This window comes from Daphnia magna, unplaced genomic scaffold (genome assembly GCF_020631705.1).
Source record: "Daphnia magna isolate NIES unplaced genomic scaffold, ASM2063170v1.1 Dm_contigs118, whole genome shotgun sequence".
NCBI lineage: Eukaryota > Metazoa > Arthropoda > Branchiopoda > Diplostraca > Daphniidae > Daphnia > Daphnia magna.
The window spans coordinates 134,901-153,579 of NW_025533129.1; the positions used below are offsets into that span (position 1 = coordinate 134,901).

At 39.3% G+C, this 18,679-nt stretch overlaps 2 protein-coding genes, 1 long non-coding RNA gene and 1 pseudogene across 9 annotated transcripts; all 4 read right to left on the bottom strand.

Annotated features, from left to right (window-relative positions):
• Positions 1-5,600: 5,600 nt before the first annotated feature.
• On the bottom strand, positions 5,601-6,227 carry LOC123466809 (secreted RxLR effector protein 161-like). The gene has a single exon (XM_045166953.1). The coding sequence runs from the start codon at positions 6,225-6,227 to the stop codon at positions 5,601-5,603; it is 627 nt and encodes a 208-aa protein (XP_045022888.1).
• Positions 6,228-7,206: 979 nt separating this feature from the next.
• Positions 7,207-9,155, bottom strand: LOC123466822. 2 transcript variants are annotated; one of them, XM_045166963.1, is made up of 6 exons: positions 8,794-9,154; positions 8,520-8,727; positions 8,287-8,453; positions 7,961-8,215; positions 7,736-7,907; positions 7,207-7,676 (listed from the first exon to the last, which is right to left on the bottom strand). In XM_045166963.1, exons 2-6 carry the CDS (start codon positions 8,665-8,667, stop codon positions 7,507-7,509), a joined length of 912 nt encoding a protein of 303 aa, XP_045022898.1. In that variant the 5' UTR covers positions 8,668-8,727; positions 8,794-9,154; the 3' UTR covers positions 7,207-7,506. The 2 variants fall into 2 exon arrangements, with proteins under 2 accessions (XP_045022898.1, XP_045022899.1); XM_045166964.1 differs by having other exon boundaries at positions 7,603-7,666; positions 8,794-9,155.
• A 78-nt stretch (positions 9,156-9,233) lies between these two features.
• On the bottom strand, positions 9,234-10,109 carry LOC123466823. Of its 6 annotated transcripts, none has more exons than XR_006641552.1 (4): positions 9,969-10,109; positions 9,616-9,709; positions 9,482-9,558; positions 9,234-9,415 (listed from the first exon to the last, which is right to left on the bottom strand). It is a non-coding gene; the product is annotated as an uncharacterized LOC123466823 (long non-coding RNA). The 6 variants fall into 6 exon arrangements; XR_006641547.1 differs by having other exon boundaries at positions 9,482-9,561; XR_006641548.1 differs by having other exon boundaries at positions 9,616-9,712; positions 9,969-10,108.
• A 6,984-nt stretch (positions 10,110-17,093) lies between these two features.
• Positions 17,094-17,928, bottom strand: LOC123466810 (annotated as a pseudogene).
• Between the last annotated feature and the right edge of the window lie 751 nt (positions 17,929-18,679).

The window sequence follows — 18,679 nt, forward strand, 5'->3', positions numbered from 1 at the left end:
TTGTGTCTGGAATATTGCGTTCGACTACCTGATACGATTGGGTGGTTGCTGAGCGCCAAAAATTTATTCCGTTGGTTAATGCTGCCGTTACTATTGCTGATGATGGTCTCGGTGATCCGGAAATCATTGGATATTCTGGGCCTACCTACGTGGCAATCTGATCAGGGAAACATGCATCTAGCACCGCTTATAGTCACGAATAGGATATTGATAGATTATTATCTTTAAAAGAATGAGTAATTTGACGAATATTTGAAATTTTCCTTGTTATACTTTAAATAATTTTATGGATTGAATTATTTCTGATGAATAGGTTCGATTCATTCACTAAATCTATTAACGAAGATGGCTCTATCAAAATCAAACCAGTGATGACGATTACGATGGACGGAATACCAGATGAAAATACCAGTTACCAAAAAGTTATTGAGATGCGATACATACGATTTCAGTTTTATTAAAAATATTAAATAGAATCACATTTATTTAGATTGCTGTTCCTCATTTTCTGAAGAAAAGTTGTGATTCATTATTTGTTGTGACCCCTCCTGGCCGAAGCGCGTTAAATCGAATTGAAAGAAAAATTGCCTCATTGAGCCACGAACTAAGTGGAGTTATACTTCCTCGTGATCATTGTGGATCTCATCTCGATGATCAACGCCGCACCATTGACCCAGATTTGGAGCTAAGAAATTTCCAGAATGCTGGCGAGGTGCTTGCTGATGTTTCGTCACCGTTAGTAGTTGATGGCCATCCAGCTGTGGCAGAATATATTCAACTGCACCAGTCCAAACTTCCTGTTGAAAAGAGTTTGAAGAAACCACAGTCTTGGACGGATCGCCATGTCAGAATGAGCCAGTATTTTACTAAAGTAGCCAAGGGCTCTGAATCAGAATATTGCTCGCCATCTCGGAGTTCTTATTTTCAAATCATGGATACTTATGTTCTCCCAGTGCCTTTACCGATGACTTATACCTCAGAAGGCGTCGGCGTACAGGCTTTTACATGAAATTTAAGGAGGGAGGGTTCTTCACTGTTGGACGTCCTTTCCCACATAACAATTTAATGCAGTTATTCATCCTAAATCGGTCTTACTAGGACGTGCAGTACTAGACCGCCAAAGGACGGTATAAGGACACGCTTAACCCACGGTCGTTATTTAAAATTGATCACGTCCCTCAGAAGACGGCTAAATTTGATCCATTTATTTAAAAGCCACGTTGCTACAATTATCAGTGTATCGTTGGGGTTCAACTCTTTAAAAATACGTACACCACATCAAATAATAATCTAGAATTAATTTTGTCAATACATAGTGATTGGTTAAGAAGAAGAAGTTCTGTCTATGATGCGGGAGTCCAATGATCGAGACTCATAACAATTATGTTTTTTCTGGTATTTTTGTCGAAGAGCGCAAAGTTTTGATTTATTAAATGCTAAATTTTATTCAAAAATTCATTACTTAATGATGGAAGCCAACATTATTTTATTGTATAAAATTGTCACTCTAAAAATACGGTACCAACAAAAAGTGTCCGAACACCCGCCGTTTTCAGAGCTTTTTAACTTGGGCTCTGACGGCGACGGGTTTCTTGCGTAGACGGACTTTTTTAAAATTTTTATTTTTTCAATCAAAAACGAAACAGTAAAAAATCTTCTTGGCTTTTTGGGGGACGTCCGTAGAATCAAATTTTTGGACATCAATTTGCACTTCAATTGTGACTATCTGACGGATATCCCTAAAACTACCCATAGGGTACATCTAACGGATGTTCGGTCATGAATCGGACATCCGACGGCAGAAGTGTGCTTTGTGGGTATTGGGTTATCAGTTGCTTTTGTCTTTTTCATTAGAAATCAGTACTTTACGGGGAGACGTCAACCAGGATGGTGGGGTTTTGCTTTGGTGTGGGTAGTTGGTGTCATCGGTGAACACATTATGGGGGGAGGCCAGTGGTTTTAAGTTTTTGAGTAGAAGGCTAAGGTTTGGTATGCTGCGGGGGGGCATATTTTGGGGCTGGCTAGATGTAGTTGGACATGTTTATAGGTCGTATATTTTCATCTCTTACCTAGAGATATAGGGTAGCGTGCTGTCAGCCATGCCATGCGAATTTTTAGGCGTTCTAGCCGTAGATCACAGTGTAGGATTTATGTAGGTGTATATTTGGTAGAGGATGCTACGAGTAGCTTTGTCAATTTTCGAAGGGTTTGATGCACTGGCTCCCCCATAAGCAATGATTTCAAAGTCGATTTTATTTCTTATAATTGTTTTGTTTAAAGTTGCTAGTGTGTGGGCGTCTGGATTGTTTTTGTAAAATATTCAATAATTTTTTTTAATTAAACATTTGTTCACTACGGGATCGATGTAAACATGTGCCATGACAACATCCTATCAAACGTAACTTCTAGGAATTTTGCGGTGGTTGATGATGGGTTGTGAGCCTGAGAAAGTTAGGAGAGTGGATTTTTCAACCACGAACTCCAGATCCCATTTTTCTTCTAAATTTGTATAGTTTTTCGAGGTACGGTTGGAAGAATTGCTTGGTTTTGCTAACTTGTAGACGGCGATGTCATCCGCGTATGTTAGAGTGGTGAAGTGGGGGTGGAGTGGATTAGTGGTGTATAGGGAGAGTAATGTCGTCCATCATGACATTGAACAAATTGGGGATTAAGACGGCTCCTTGTGTGATTCCTTTGCTAAGTATGTGGCCATCTGATAGTTGGTTCTTGACTCTTACTTTTTCTGTCCTCTCGGACAGAAAGGATTTGATTCATTTTAGAATTCGTCCTTGTCTGCCCATTTTGCTTAGTTTCAAAAAGATGCCGTCGATTTTGGTTGCGGTTGTATGCCTTAACGATATATAGACGACAAGTTTAAAGTTTACCGCTGAACCCGTCATACAAGAATGATGTATAACAAGAAGTACATACTCTATAGTACTTCTGCCTGGGCGAAAGCCTGTTTGAGTTGCTTGTAAGATGTTCCAAGTTTCCAGGGGCCAGCTGATGTGGTTGTTAATTACGCGTTCATTATCTTAGTGATGTAAGATGTAAGGGAGATTGGGCGGAATGATGATGGGTCATTGGTTGTTTATTTGGTTTTAGGATAGGGATTAAAACTGCTTCTTTCTATGCCTCTGGAGTGACGCTGAAGTGAAGGAGGGTATTAAAGAGGTGTCACATAAATTCACGAATGGTGGGGGAGGGGGATGTTTTGGTCAGCATTTTGTTGTGTATTAAGTCTGATCCTGTAGTGTTACTTTCTAGTTTTTATTGAGAGCATGACATCTTTTATGGTGATAGGGATGATCAGGCTGTTTCCTTCCTCTGATTCCAAGGCTTCTGCTATTAAGATAGTGGTTAAAATGTTACTTGTAGTGTGGCCGTTACTCTTCCCGAGGAATGTGTCTATTAGGAGGTTGGCTTTCTCTTTCAAGTCGGTTCCTTTTAAGATGATAAATGGATAATGAAATTCTCGGTCCTGCATATAGTATTCCTGAAGTATTCACTGAAGTATGGGCGTTGAAGAAAACTCGGTTGTTAACGAGAGACATAGGAATACCGCGCAATCTCTTCTTGGTGTGCGTCGATATATGTGATTCATTAAACACCCGTTTGTTAAGCACTCATTTTATTATTTTGTGAGGAACAAATAAAACAAGGATTTTTTTTACTTTGATTAATGAAAGAAATTCTGTGTAATTTAAAAGAGAATTATGTAATGATAAAAAAGCTGTACTTCAATGGCAAGAATAATGATATTGGAACCACAATGAAATGAGGTAGGTTTCTTTTAACCTTAATATGAGTCAATAGTTTTTATTAGCAGCAGTAGCAGACGAAAACAGCCATCTTATTGTGACTATTGTTTTGTTCACTGTTGTTATACAACAAAAAGAACTGGCAACACCTGAGGTGTTCTACACAATCCGAACACTCCAGTTTTGTACTGCGTGTTGTGTTTCACGGGTAAGTTTCATTTCCCTTGCATATATATCGCGTGACAGTGGTGTATCGTGTGTTGGTTTTTGAAGAATTACATTCACTTTTATGAGCTAGTGACAGTGTCAAACGTGTAGTTGATAATTTACAATGGCAAATGTGGAAGTAGAAAGCTCGAAGGAAGTGATTCACTTGACAGCTTTGTTATCCAAACTTAAAATCCAGGAGGAGTCTATGGCATGCGCGAGAGATATGTAATATTTCAACATTGTTAGTTACGTTTTTTAATTGGTTTTTCATCGATATTGTGTCAGAGGATTACAAGTAGGACGATTTATTGCCAGCCCCCAGTGAGTTAGATGTAGAAATTGCTATATTTGACAACCACCAATTATTTTCAAGGATGTCATTCTTCGAATATTCAGCAGGCTTATGGTGTTTGGGATGTTACTCAGAGCAATGTAGGACACGTAATTGTGTGATGTCTTTGTAATCTAATCACATTACAATACTTGTAGGTTTTTTTACGAACACTGGAAAAGACATCAGGCAAAACTGTGCAGAAATGCCAATTTTGTCGCGATATGTCTTTTCAAACGTCCATTATTAAGTGTGTTCTTGAATTTTGAATGCCTCCATTGACGTCATCTCCAGACAATATAATTGTCCCAATTTATCGCTTATCGAGAAGGGGATACGACATACGACATGCAATGAATAAACCTATTAAATTTATAAGAAATTGGTGGTATAAATTTTAAAACTAAGTATGATTTAGGATATCGTAACATATTATCTGATCTTCACTTGTTCTAAAACCAAAGAGTTTCCACAGATGAACTCCCATGTGCAGTTTATTGTTGGTGAATTCCATCAGGAATTCCATTTTTAAAAACTCAAAGAATAAACAAGACAAGACACCAGAATCAAAAATTTATTTTGTAGAGTATGTGGCTGCTACAGACAAGGCTACGATAAAGTTACCCTTGTGTGCTACACTATGGCTACCATTTCCGTGAAACCTGCGAACTATGTGAGGTTTCATCTATTTATTTAACATATTTTTTTAGTTAGTTAATAATGATATCAATGGGTCAATTAGGTATCCTTGTTTCGTCAATTCAATGAAATGGGTATCCCACTGTAAAAACATGTAATTGTGGATCACACACGTCAATAGACCACACACAAGACCTTGACCAAATAACTAGTGTTGGCGATATATCTGTACTCGAATAGATATATCGCTTCTTTTTGATATATCGATATCGTTTACTACGATTACGATTGTCTATATCTGTACATATAGATAACGTATCGCCATCTATCGCTAAATACACGAACTAGAAACGCCATCTAACGTTCGCAGAAATAATACTTTCCTGTAGGTCCTTAGGGTTCACATCTCTTTGGGGGAGTGAAAAAATTTTTATTCTATGTTATACTTCCAGCCTCTATTAGCTCTTTCCGCCACGATAAACAAACACGATAAGTCATACTATACAAAACATGACAGCTCCAGATGTCGCTGCATACATGGTGGAGAAATTCTGAACTGCGTTTCAGCAACCACAATTCTGTGATTGATGAAACTCCTTTTCACACTCCCCCACAATCACATAATTGCTTGTTTATATGATTTATTTACCTCATTGCTCCTAGAGTTTAAGTCCGGTCCATTCTCTCATCTTTTTGAAATCTGGTTCTTTTAATGGCTTGGTGAAAATTTCCACCAGTTGGTCAGTTGAAGGAACAAACTCAAGTTTCACCCTTTCAGTCTTTACATGTTCACGAATTAAATTCGTCTTAACCAGGATATTTTTTAGTCGCCCGTGTGATTTTGGACGTTGCGATGAGGCTATAGCTGCATCGTCGTCACATTTGATGGTAATAGGAGTGATTTCTTTTCCCGCTATAACCACTATTACTTGTGTGAACCAGGAGGCCTCTTTGGTTGCTTCGTTGGCTGATAGATATTCGGATTCTGCAGTTAACTGTGCCGTAATAGGTTGTTTTCTGCTTGCCCACGATACGGACCCGCCCTTGCAAAAAAAGATGTAACCCGTCGTCAATCGATAGTCGTCCACATCACCGCCGTAATCTGTATCACAATAGCCGATAATGGGCGACGGTTCTTTCTTTCCATAGCAGAGTGCCAAGTCCTGTTTACCCTTTAGATAGGCGAATATTTTCTTCTCTTCTACGGTGTTCCAGTGAGCGCGCAGGTAGTTTGCACAAAATCTGGATACTTGCCCAACTGCAAATGAAATGTCTGAGCAAGACATGGTGGCCAAGTATATCAGAGCTCCTACTGCTGGTCAGAAGGGAACATTTTTCATTCTTTCTTCTTGTTCAAGGAGGGTCAGTTCAACTTTTTCTTTGTCTTCTTTCTCCCCCTCACTCTTGGGCTTCATGCGGGTTGTGAGACGGGTGTTTGGGTCAGCCGTACTATTACTGGAACGCAGTTGCTCATGTAAATTCTTTTACCATGCTTTCAATCGTATTTTTCTGCGACAGGAAGATGCTACTATTGGGACGATCCCGTACAATGTTTAGTCTAACGAATGTTGTTGAGGCGAGTGTGTCCTTTTCGAACTTTGTTTCGAGATGATTAATTATTGCGGTAATTGTATCCGGTTTGTTACTAACGACCAGTCCATCATCGACGTAGACTACAACCAGTGTAATTTCATCTCCGACACGACGATGATAGATGAATGAGTCGACTTCGGTAATTGTATCCGGTTTGTTACTAGCGACCAGTCCATCATCGACGTAGATTACAACCAGTGTAATTTCATCTCCGACACGACGATGATAGATGAACGGATCGACTTTACTGCGTCCCTACTAGCACACTTACATAAATAGAATGTAACATGGATGTACATTAATGGATGTGCGACATAGATTTCGTACGTTCTCTGGACATAACCTAACCATCCAATTTACCCCTCCGTTCGATGTGGGATGCGTACGTTGTATGTATGTACGAAGAAGAACAATGATTAAAGGAATAAATTGGCCATAAACGTACGTCAATGTACATCCGATTCAAATCGGATTCTATATGAATCGGATGTACATTGAATCAAACGGTACATACCCTTTGTATCCAGAGGGTATGTACCGTTTTACATACCAGGTATATACAGATTTGGATTGAAAAATAATGAGTTTATTTTTAGGATATTCGGATGTAAATTGAATGGACCCAGTACATTTAATGTGTATCGATAACGAACGAATAAAAACGCTTAAAAATTCTCGTAACCAACTTTATTAATTAAGGACAGACATACATGTTAATACACGTGAATGTAATAAAGTTACTAGGCAACTAGGGGTTTCTGCACGGCACGGCGCGCCAACTTGACATTCTTGATTCTTCAACATATCTTGATTTTGGATTTTGAATAATCCATGAGAAGTGATTCTTGATTGGTTGAAATTGAATTGGATTTTCAATAATCCATGAGAAGTGATTCTTGATTGGTTGAAATTGAATTTGACTAAGTGGGGTAAGGCATGATGGTCCTTAACTCACAACTGAAACGACGATTTTCAATCCACACCATTGGGAAGTTGTGGATGATCAGCCGTGCCTGCTGGGCGCTTCTTCGCGCGAAGCTTAGTGCGAACTTTTTCAGGAGCGCGGACGAAAAACTTCCTGGTCTCATGTTCAAACACCGCATCCTTGAGATCTGCGTACGTAGCGTTCATTCTGATTCCCTCTGTAACGATAGAAATTACAATTAATATAATAAGCGAAAAAGTGAATAACAAGCCTTACTTAATACAGCATCCTTAATCGATGAAAGTTCGAGCCCATGTTTCTGGTGAGTGCCTCTTTTCACACCCTTCCAATTGCAGTCAGAGCGACACTCAATGGAAGTAATTTTGATCCACGCCCGACAAATCGCATCCGATTCCGACATCCCACCACACGACTTTACTAACTGATACTGCCAAAGTACATGTAAAAATTTGTTATGTAAAACTTGACGTAAACTATTACCACAATGGCAGCTTTAGATGGATCTTCATTTAGTATGTCTTCAAGCTTAATGAATTCTTCAACGTTTGCTAGCGGAAAAGATACTGGGAAATTTTCGATGTCAGCAAAAGTAGTTTCTTCAGTTGCCGTCTTCTCCACCTTCTTATCTATGGATAAAATTTTTCGATCCATCTCCTTCATTGTAGCATTGACTTGCTTCAGGGCACGAAGAATGTGAAAATCTTGTTGTGATACTACATAACGGTTAAACGTTCCCTGCAAGATGAACACAATTATTTGAAACTAGATCATGAGAGAATTAAACATCCTTTGGAATCGGAAACTACCATTGTCCCAGATGAACCACATGCTGGAGTGCCGGAGGACCCAGCAACGACATTCTCTGTATAAGTTGAGCCAGAAGCGCCTGAATTCATGCGTTGAACTTGTCCATGGATTTGCATAGAACGATCTTCAACTTCATTGCTAGACTGTGGAGAAGTGATTGGTGAACCTGAAATTTAAGAACAATATGTTAAAATATATCAAAGTTTGGCATTTTCCTAACATTTGCACTTACTGATTAACTGACTGCAGATCTCTTGAGTTGGTGATACTGCATTCTCTTCGTTTGGTAGCGAACTACAATATCCTGATGTACTTTCATTTGATTCTTTTTCTATAAGTTGAGCCAGCAGCGCCTGAATTCTTGCGTTGAACTTGTCCATGGATTTGCATAGAACGATCTTCAACTTCACTGCTAGACTGTGGAGAAGTGATTGGTGCACCTGAAATTTAAATCCAATATGTTAAAATATATCAAAGTTTGGCATTTTCCTAACATTTACACTTACTGATTAACTCACTGCAGATCTCTTGAGTTGGTGATACTGCATTCTCTTCGTTTTGTAGCGAACTATAATATCCTGGTGTACCTTCATCTGAAAGGGCCGTTGACTGGGCGACCGGCAATAAGAATGGGGCAGGAGGCAATCTATTTTTCATCAGTTGTGAAGCACCTTCTTCTTCGCTACACGACGATGAGTCAAGATGGTAGTCAATTGCAGGAGAAAATGGTCTCCTCATCCTGCGAACCCTCTTACCCCTTCCAAGATCTTCGGGCTCAGTAGATAAATCTGTCTTTTGAGTGGCAGTAATTTCTTTGGCTTTAGCTTCGTTGTAGCTTCCTAAAAGGAGATTTGAATGAGACATTACAAAATATTCTAAAATAATTTTAATAGACCAAAAGTCTATCTGTATAGAATTACATTTAATTAAAGTCTTATTTCTCTTATCCGCATAGAATGAGGCCCACTCTCTCTTGGGTTGAGTCCTACTCTTGATTTCCTTTGTCTGATGAAAATGTGGCCAAACACAGCAGAATTTGTCGTCTACGTAGTAACACCAAATATCTGGCACCACACATACTTGTAATCCTTCAGGTGTGTGTAAGTCTACAATGTAGAACTCCCCTTTCTGAAAACAGAATGAATTGTTTTACATAAAGTAGCACAAACAATTTAAATGAAAACAAAATAATACATCTTCGAAGAACATGATGTCTTTTACACTTGGCTGATCTGGTGATTGGCCAAAAGGACTTTTGGGTTACGACAAACCTACTAAAACAAAAATTTAGAAAACATAACAAGAAATGAATCTGCACAAGGGTTTACTAAAATTGGAAAAGATGCTGTGTCGCTTAAAATATTTCCACACTGCCTGCTGTACTGATAGGCCAAAAGCACAAACTTTTTTGTTACGACAAACCTACTGAAACAAAAGTTTAGAAAACATAACAAAAATGAATCTGCACAAGGGTTTACCAGTAATGGAAAAGATGCTATATCGCTTAATTTACCACAATAACTTTATACAAGCTCAGAATAATTACCAAAAGTATGAAGTTTATAGTCAGTGCCACTAGCAATGTTAAAAATAGGCTACTTAAAATCAAGACAACGATATACAATTCTTCACAACAAAACTTACAGTTTCATTAGAGATGTAACTATTGAAAATTTATTACCTAATTATTAATTTAACAGATGAATGTGCTGTGAAAATAAGATCTTCACTCTTCAGTAGAAAAGAAAGATGGACAATGGCGACTATGACGCTTGGCTTTTTTTACAGTGAAGGCATTTATGGTTGCCAGGTTTATAAAATTAATTTGATTGAAAAACTGCAAAAACATTTATATTTGTTTACGACAATAAAAGAGTTTCAACACAAAAATAAAAGGTTATAAGATTATAATATTCAAAATGTTTTTCCACACATTTCTTTACAAAGAGTTAATTGTAAAATAAATCTAAATAAACCACACTTCCCGTCATGCATCAATTAATTGATGGTTTGAACGTTAACTTACGCAATTTGATAATTTAAATAACAATTTAGCCAATGCATGTTTTTTGGTACCATTTTTTATATACTGGCGTCATCCAACTATGATGTAGTAAAATGAATCAGACTACATACAGATGTGTATGTGCACTTAACATTCGTTCTCTGTCCTAAACAGGACAGAAGAAGAGCTATTTTCATGTCCATATTTGTACGTAAAATGAATACTATATTCCATATCCAAACAGTATAACATGGATATACAAAATGGATTAATCGGGTCATGGATTCATAATCCAATTTCGTACATTACGAGCATGTACAATAGTGATCCAATCGCATTCACTGTTTTAACATCCGAGTTTGTATGTACCCATCATATCCATTATTGGATGACAAAAAATGTTAAAACTACATCCGCTATTGTACATTACGAGCATGTACAATAGTGATCCAATCGCATTCACTGTTTTAACATCCGAGTTTGTATGTACCCATCATATCCATTGTTGGATGAGAAAAAATTTTAAAACTACATCCGCTATTGTACATTACGAGCATGTACAATAGTGATCCAATCGCATTCACTGTTTTAACATCCGAGTTTGTATGTACCCATCATATCCATTGTTGGATGAGAAAAAATTTTAAAACTACATCCGCTATTTTACAGTCATCTAACGTAATAAGAATATACAAAGTAGAATGTACGTTATTTATTTTATTTCGTTCAATTTTGTACATTTATGTTATAAACCGTAGCCATCCCACACGGATGAGTATGGAAAACGGATGGAAGTACATTCATGTTATGTTATTTGGATCCTATGTGTTAGTAGGGGTGTCAGACCAAACCCGACGAGAAATGCGTTGAACTCCTCGTTCCATTCGTATGGAGCCTGTTTCAGCTCATAGAGTGATTTTAAAAATTGACAGACGTAGTCCTCTTTCCCCTTCCCCACGAATCCCTTGGGCTGTTTCATATAGATCACTTCTTTCAGTTTAGCGTAAAGAAATGCGGTTTTGATGTCAAATTGTATCATATCCAAATCTTGAACCGCTACATAGGAAAGAAAAATTTTTATTGCCCTTTGTCTTGGTACTGGAGCATAAGTTTCGTTAAAGTCCACACCGTGTTTTTGTCTTGAACCTACTACAGTCAGTCTAGCCTTCCATCTCTCCTCCACTTCGATATAAGCTGGTTTATATTTTCCTACTTTTTTGTGATTGAGGGCAACTCGACCTGGCGGTAGTTTTGCCAGTATCCAAGTGTTGTTTTTAACGACAAAGTTGTATTCTTCAATCATGGCTTCATTCCAGGGTCCAGCATGTTCGGGGTTTATGAGTTCCTTGTAATTTTGTGGCTCGTCAGGCTCTACATGTAAAGCAGATGTTCTGTTGTGTGGAACTTCATCATCATAATGTACCCCTTCCTGCAAGTGTTGAGTTTTATGGATCGGGTGTAGTAATATTTCCAACAGGATTTGAATCGGGTCTACAAACTCCAGCGCCGTTATTTTTGCCTGTTTTTCTTTAGATTTTCCACTGAATATCTGATTTTGAAAGAACTTTGCGTCTCTGCTGATTGTTATTTCTCTTGTTTTGTCGTCCAAAAACATCCAAGCTTTTGTATTTTGACAATACCCCACCAACCAAAAGGATTCTGCTTTCGGTTTCAGTTTGTGATGAAGTTAATCAGGAACATGGACCATCGCTCGACAACCAATAACTCTTAAATTGCCACGTTTTGGGTATTTGCCGAAATATTTTCTGTAGGGAGTTGCGTTTGGAGAAAAGGTAATCAATCGGTTGCGCACATAAATCGCGGCAATCAGAAAAAATCTCCACAATTCCAGCAGTGATTCATTTTGTTTGTTGAGCGTTGATTTTGGACTGTTTCCATAAATGTCCGGTTCTCTCTCTCTGCGACATCATTTTACTGGGGGAGTGTACCTGGCTGTTTTTTCATTCCTGATGCCTTGCTTAGCCACCCATTCTTTAAACGAGTTGCTACCGTACTCTGTTCCTCCATCCGTACGAAGGAGCCTGACTTTTCTGCCATTGCGAGTGTGTGTTGCAGCACAGAAGTTGATTAAAAAATTGCTACTTCTGACTTGTTTTTAATAATGTGACCGACTGAATACTCAGAGTAGTCGTCTTTAAATATTACGTAAAATCGCCCCCCTGACGGAGATTAAATTCTCATTGGGCCGCCAACATCTGAGGGAATTATTTCATCGGGTTCGGTGGCTCTAGTTCTACCTCTAGGGAAAGGAGAGTGATGCATTTTTCCAAGATTGCAGCCATTGCGGGAAGTCCATTTCTTCAACTGCTTCCATTTTGATCAATCTCAGTATATCCCGACAGTTCAAATGGGCCAACCTTTGATGCAATGTTGAGAGAGAGATTTTTGTTCTAGCTGCTGCAGCCACAGCTAGTGGATCGTCTGTTTTTACGATTACATTTAGATGATACAGTCCCTTGCCTGATCTCTTTACAACCATCGTTACTTTGTCTTTGCAGTTGAAGATTGCTTTGTTTTCAGTGAACACTATTACCACTCCTGCATATGTAGCTGTTCCAATAGAAATTAGGTTAGCGTTGAATGATGGAACAAACAGTACGTTTTTTAATTGTCCAGTATGCTCTTGACCGTCTACCCTTGCAATAATTTTTACATTTCCTTGGCCACATACTGGCAGCTGAATCCACCCAATGTCTTTGACTAACCAAAGTCCTTCAGCAATTGGCGTCATTGAGGAGAAATATAAACGTTGATCTGACATGTGATGCGTTGCTTGTGAGTCTGCGAATAAATCACTAGTGATGCGTCCAGATTTACTGTGTAAAATGAATCAAACAAAATGTTCTGTAGGAGAACACCTTAACAAATTGTGTTTTAGTGAAATACTTATCAAGAACTCTGATTGCTTATTGTTGGGTGTTGAAAGCATTGATAGTGTTGACTTGAAAACTATTTTATATTGTGTGAATCTGTTACATTTGTCTACGATTTTTTTTCACCATAAACACGCTTTTACTTCACAGTTACATCTTTATAAGAAAAGTTCTAAGTGTTCAAATCCTTTTGGAAATCATCAAATTAACAAAAAATTACCAAAAAGAACAAAATATCCATCGCTGACGATGTGTGATTTCATAAAGGAAATTTTGCAAGAATTTCATGTATACCCTGGTCAAAAACTGTTACATGACTTTTACAAGTGTTATTGTGACAAAACTACCAAAAACACCTCGATTTTCATCTCACACATCGCCGATAAAGTCATAATTTATACTTACACGAGGTCACGGAGCGACCGACGTGTAAATGTGATTTTAAAAAATAAAATGAATAAGAGACTTTAACGGGGTAGAACCTTCTGTAATTAGCTCCTCCTACACAAAAAAAACGATGGAAGTGCCAACGTTTTTTTAACGATAGCAGCGCCAACCTTTTTTTAACGAGATGTGAAATAACCCCTTAGCCCTCCGAATTTTTTTAGAACGATACAGGAAAAATAAAAGACACCAATCAAGTTCGAGGGACACAAAATTTACAACATGACAGTGACACAAATAAATGAAAAATATTTAAGAAAAGTAAGCAAGAATTCTTGATTAAATAGGCGTAGCTCGAAGCCATAAGCCACCAAGGAGAATCAGCAGGTGGAAAAACCTGATTTGAAACCAGACCTGCCCCTGAAAGAGAAAAAGAACAGAACATAATTAATAAAAGAGAAAGAGGGATGGGAGGGAGGGACATCGAGACCGTTAAAGTCTCGTTTTCATTTTACTTTGTAAAACCACATTTACACGTCGGTCGCTCCGCGACCTCGTGTAACTATAAATTTTACTTGTAAAATTCCTCCTCCACTTTAACGGTGACTTTAAAGCTAGGAGCGAGAACTTGGTTGTGACAAAATTGCATAAGAGACAGAAATTGTAGATAACTCTCTATTATAAAATCTCTGAAAAGCCGACTCACTGGAGTAATGAGCCGATTGTAACACCGACTCGACGAGAATGCTTTGGAAAGGCCATGGCACCCCGAGTAGAGTGCACTGAAAAAGAATCCGGGCTCAAGCCGGCATGCGTAAGACAAGACTTGAGCCAGTGGCCCAAAGTAGAAGAACGAATCGGACGATGAGGACGATTAACCGATAAGAAAAGAGTCAAGTCTTCCAAGAGACGGAACTCACGCGTGGAGGAAAGATTCCAAACAGCCTACTGAGCAACATAACCCGTTCAATCGGGGCATAACGCATGATTTGAGAGGACCAGACGATTGAGCCTTCTTAAGGCGAGAAAAGAAGAACTTAGCGGCAGTATCGGAAATGGAAACCGAAGAATAAGAAATCGAACACAACTCCGAAACGCGCGAAAGAGTAGCAAGAGCTAACAACTTGCTTTGCAAGTTTTTTAGATAGGAAAACGAGGGGTAGAGAGCCGTCCGGGCCCAAAGAAATGAAATAATTGAGTGCGATATCTGGGTCCCAAAAGGAGTCATATCGTGGTTTAGGCGGATTTAAATAGCAACAGTCCTTGAGAAGCTGCACCACCAACATTATGACCATCACCAACATTATGACCATCAATGGGAGCTACAGTCATCGAAAGCATTGAACGATGGGTGTTCAGGGAAGCCCTAGCGAAACCGATGTCAAATAAATGGGACAAATAGTCGAGGATATTAGCTAAAGAAGGGGATAAGGTATCCAAATTCTGTTGAGAACACCAATCCACCCATCGCTTCCATGCGGATTGATAGGACGTGACCGAGGACCGTCGAACACTTCCCATGAGCCAACAACAGGGGATGCGGTTCTAAGAGATGAAAATGAATAAGAAAAGGATGTGAATGAGAAATGAGCGGAATATCTACAGACATCTGCAGAAAAAGAGGGAACCAAGCCTGCGACTGCTATAACGGGCACACTAGGACCACATCTGCCTGATCCCGTCTAATCTTATCAAAACAACGAGGAATTCAGGCAAAAGGAGGAAAGACATAGCCTTCCAGATTACTCCAATTCAACGCAAAGGCATTAACTGCCAAAGCCTGAGGTTGCAGCAACCAAGACACAAAACGCGGAAGTTGAGCGTTCAAGCGGAAGCAAAAAGGTCAGTGTCAACATGCCAAATGCATGCCAATTTCCGAAATTCGTCCGACAACAGCATTCAGTCACTTGGATATAAGGACGTCCGAGATTCTTCATCGGCGACTACGTTAGAATTATCGGTAAATGGGTAGCGAAGATGCCAATATGACGGCTTTTACACCATGAAACAATTTGAGCGGCTATCTCCGAAAGTGGAGAGCGAGTCCCGCCGCACTTTTTGATATAAGCTACGACCGTGGTATTATCCAAGAAAATGTTGATGGAAATATGAGACGACGAACCGGTGTAAATTTGAAGCGCAAATAAAGCGCCCATCAACTCGAGTTCATTAATGTGACGAATTTTATCGGCCAGAGGCCAAGGTCCCCGAGACCGTATCCCATCACAAACAGCTCCCCATCCAAGAAGGGATGCATCGGAGAAAATAACCAAATCGGAATTAGCCGTAAAAAAGGTTTTGCCGTTAACAAATCTCAAATGAGACGCCCACCAAAGTAAGTCGACACCAACTTCTCCAAGTCCCCGTGGGAATGAGAAATGTAGAAAACCTGAAGCTTACGAAAGTGCCCTTGGGAAAAAAAACCGCGGGAATTACCCAAGAAAAATTTCCCGTGATCTTCGCGAGATTACTCGCCCAGACTTTCCCGACCCAAGGGAATCCAAACAGATTTTGGAAATGGCGTCAACTTTTCCCGGAGGCAAAGGAAGCGAGAGAAGAATCGAGTCGATAAGGAGACCGAGATTTTCCAATTGTTTGCAAGGGTCTAATACATATTTTTCAAAATTAATAACAAACCCCAGATATTCAAAAACATCCAGAACTAATTTAAAATCTTTCAGCAAATTAGAAGATGACTAATTAAAAATCAAAATATCGTCCAAATAAATGACGAAGCGGATGCCACATTCACGGAAAAAAGAAACAATGGGTTTCAGCAACTTTGTAAATACAGGAGGGGCGGAGCAGAGCCCAAGAGACAGACAAAGATATTCATACATGAAATCATTAAAAAAAACGAAAAAACTTATAGCACTCGGGAGACAAGGGGACTAAAAAATATGCGTCCCTTAAGTCAACCTTAACAAGCCAATCTCCCTTTTTCAATACAAATTTTACGCAGTCCAAACCCTCCATTTTAAAATGCTGATATCGTATAAACGAATTCAATTGTTTCAGATTAATGATGAGTTGCCATCCCCCAGCCTTTTTGGGAATCACAAAAATATTTGACACAAAACCGTCGGAGATAACCGACGAAACTTTACGGATAACTCCTTTAGCCAATAAAGATTCCACTTCAGCTTGACAAACCGACCGCATTTCGTCGGACATGACACAGCCCGTCGGCAAAGAATTTTGAATAGGAAGCGAGACAAAATCAATCACATAACCATGCATAATAGAAGAGAGGACCCAAGGGTCAGTACAAAATATTTTTCAAGCATGGGAAGAAAAGAGCCAAACGGCTGCCAATAGCGTTGGAAGAGTTAAAGGTTGACCGGGAAACATACCTGCTCGATGGAATCTTCTTAGAAGTTGATTGCCCGAAAGCGCTTGCGTTCCACGAATCCGGGAATTCATGAAAACCACTCTTCTTTCCGCTACCGTGGCCTCCAGCAGAAGAACGGCCATGAAACTGGCTAGGACGAGAGCCGGAATTCCAGTTACCACCAGAAGTGGGTTAAAAAGACGGCTTGCCACTGCACCCAATTTTTTTTACTTTCTCAAAGTCGTCCGCATATTGGTAGCATTCAAGAATTTTTCACCGAACAACCATTCGTACTCACGTGAGGAAAAACTGCGACCATCTTTTAGAAGAGGGAGCAAATCTGGATTCACGTGACGCATGGTGTTACTACGCCTCAATTTGGAAACGGAGGCAAATGCATTGCCCAACAATTTTAAAGAGGTCTCCACACCATCCAAGAGGGTGCTGTCTGACAGCAGCTGATTCTAGGTGTTCAACAAGGGTCGAAAAGCGTACAACAATTGAAATTGAACTGACTGAAACGTTTTCTCCTTATAATCATTAAATTTCGAACGCCAGTCTTTACTATCAGCTTGCTTCCAGAAGCGAACCATGGTCTCAATAATTTCGGACAAAGCAACTCAAAATTTACCTCAAAGGCGGGAGTGTACTTACTCCGAAGTCGTTTAGATTCCTCGTTAGACAAACTCTGGACGACCCATTTACGGACCTGGCGTGACTTGGAGAGAGGAACGTTGAAAACATCCGAACCAGGATCCGCCGTACGATGTAGAAGTGAACGGCTGCGGGAACTAGATCTTGAATGGGAGCAAGAAAAAGATCCGGAACGATGCAACCCATCACGCGAAGGCGAACGAGAATGCAAAGGAAGAACCGGCGATTTCAGTCGCTTCCCTTTTGAGCGAAGTTTACGAACAACCTCGTCTTGATCCGGGCCCTCGTAGCACAAACTTGTACACGAGAATCGATAGACATACTTCTCAACGCGCGAGAACGTAATTCGTGAGACGAAGCCGAGGAAGAACATGGCGAAACCAAAAACAAGAGATACTTTATGTGAGAACTTTACCTGGGGAGAGCTAAAAAAGTTTTGAGGGCTAAGGGGTTATTTCACATCTCGTTAAAAAAAAGTTGGCGCTGCCATCGTTTTTTTGCATTGGAGGAGCTAAATACAGAAGTACACCGTTAAAGTGGAGGAGGAATTTTACAAGTAAAATTTGAGGATTATGAGGCAGAGCTGAATAACATTTCGCTTCAGAACGACACATTGTTTTCATCACTCACAAATTCACCTTCTAAACTACTTAGTCGGTCTCATTCCGTGACAAGTGCATTGCAAGTAACACCAGTGGTAATCGATAAAAAGAGGTCTAAATCACAGCGTTTACAAGTGATCCAACAAAAAGCTAATCAAATTCAAACCGCATTCATAAAATTACATGATCCGATTGCTAATGCTGTTGTTGAAGTATAAGATACAGATGACAACACAGTAAGTGATTTAATGTTGCCCAGTTTTTGCGAAAAACTTATGTCACAACTAAAAGAACGGTGTGAGTCATTAAAATTAAAGAGAGACTATAGTGGAATTTTATCACTTCTTACATGATGCAGGCGCCAGCCTGCAGCGTATACTTAAAAAAGAAAAAGGGATTTTGGTGACTCCTGATAAAAAGGAAGGTCAGAAATTAACTGATTTTGCCATATAAATCATGAAGGATTTCTTTTTGTCAGATGTAAACTCCTGCATACATAACAATTTAATGCAGGAACTCATC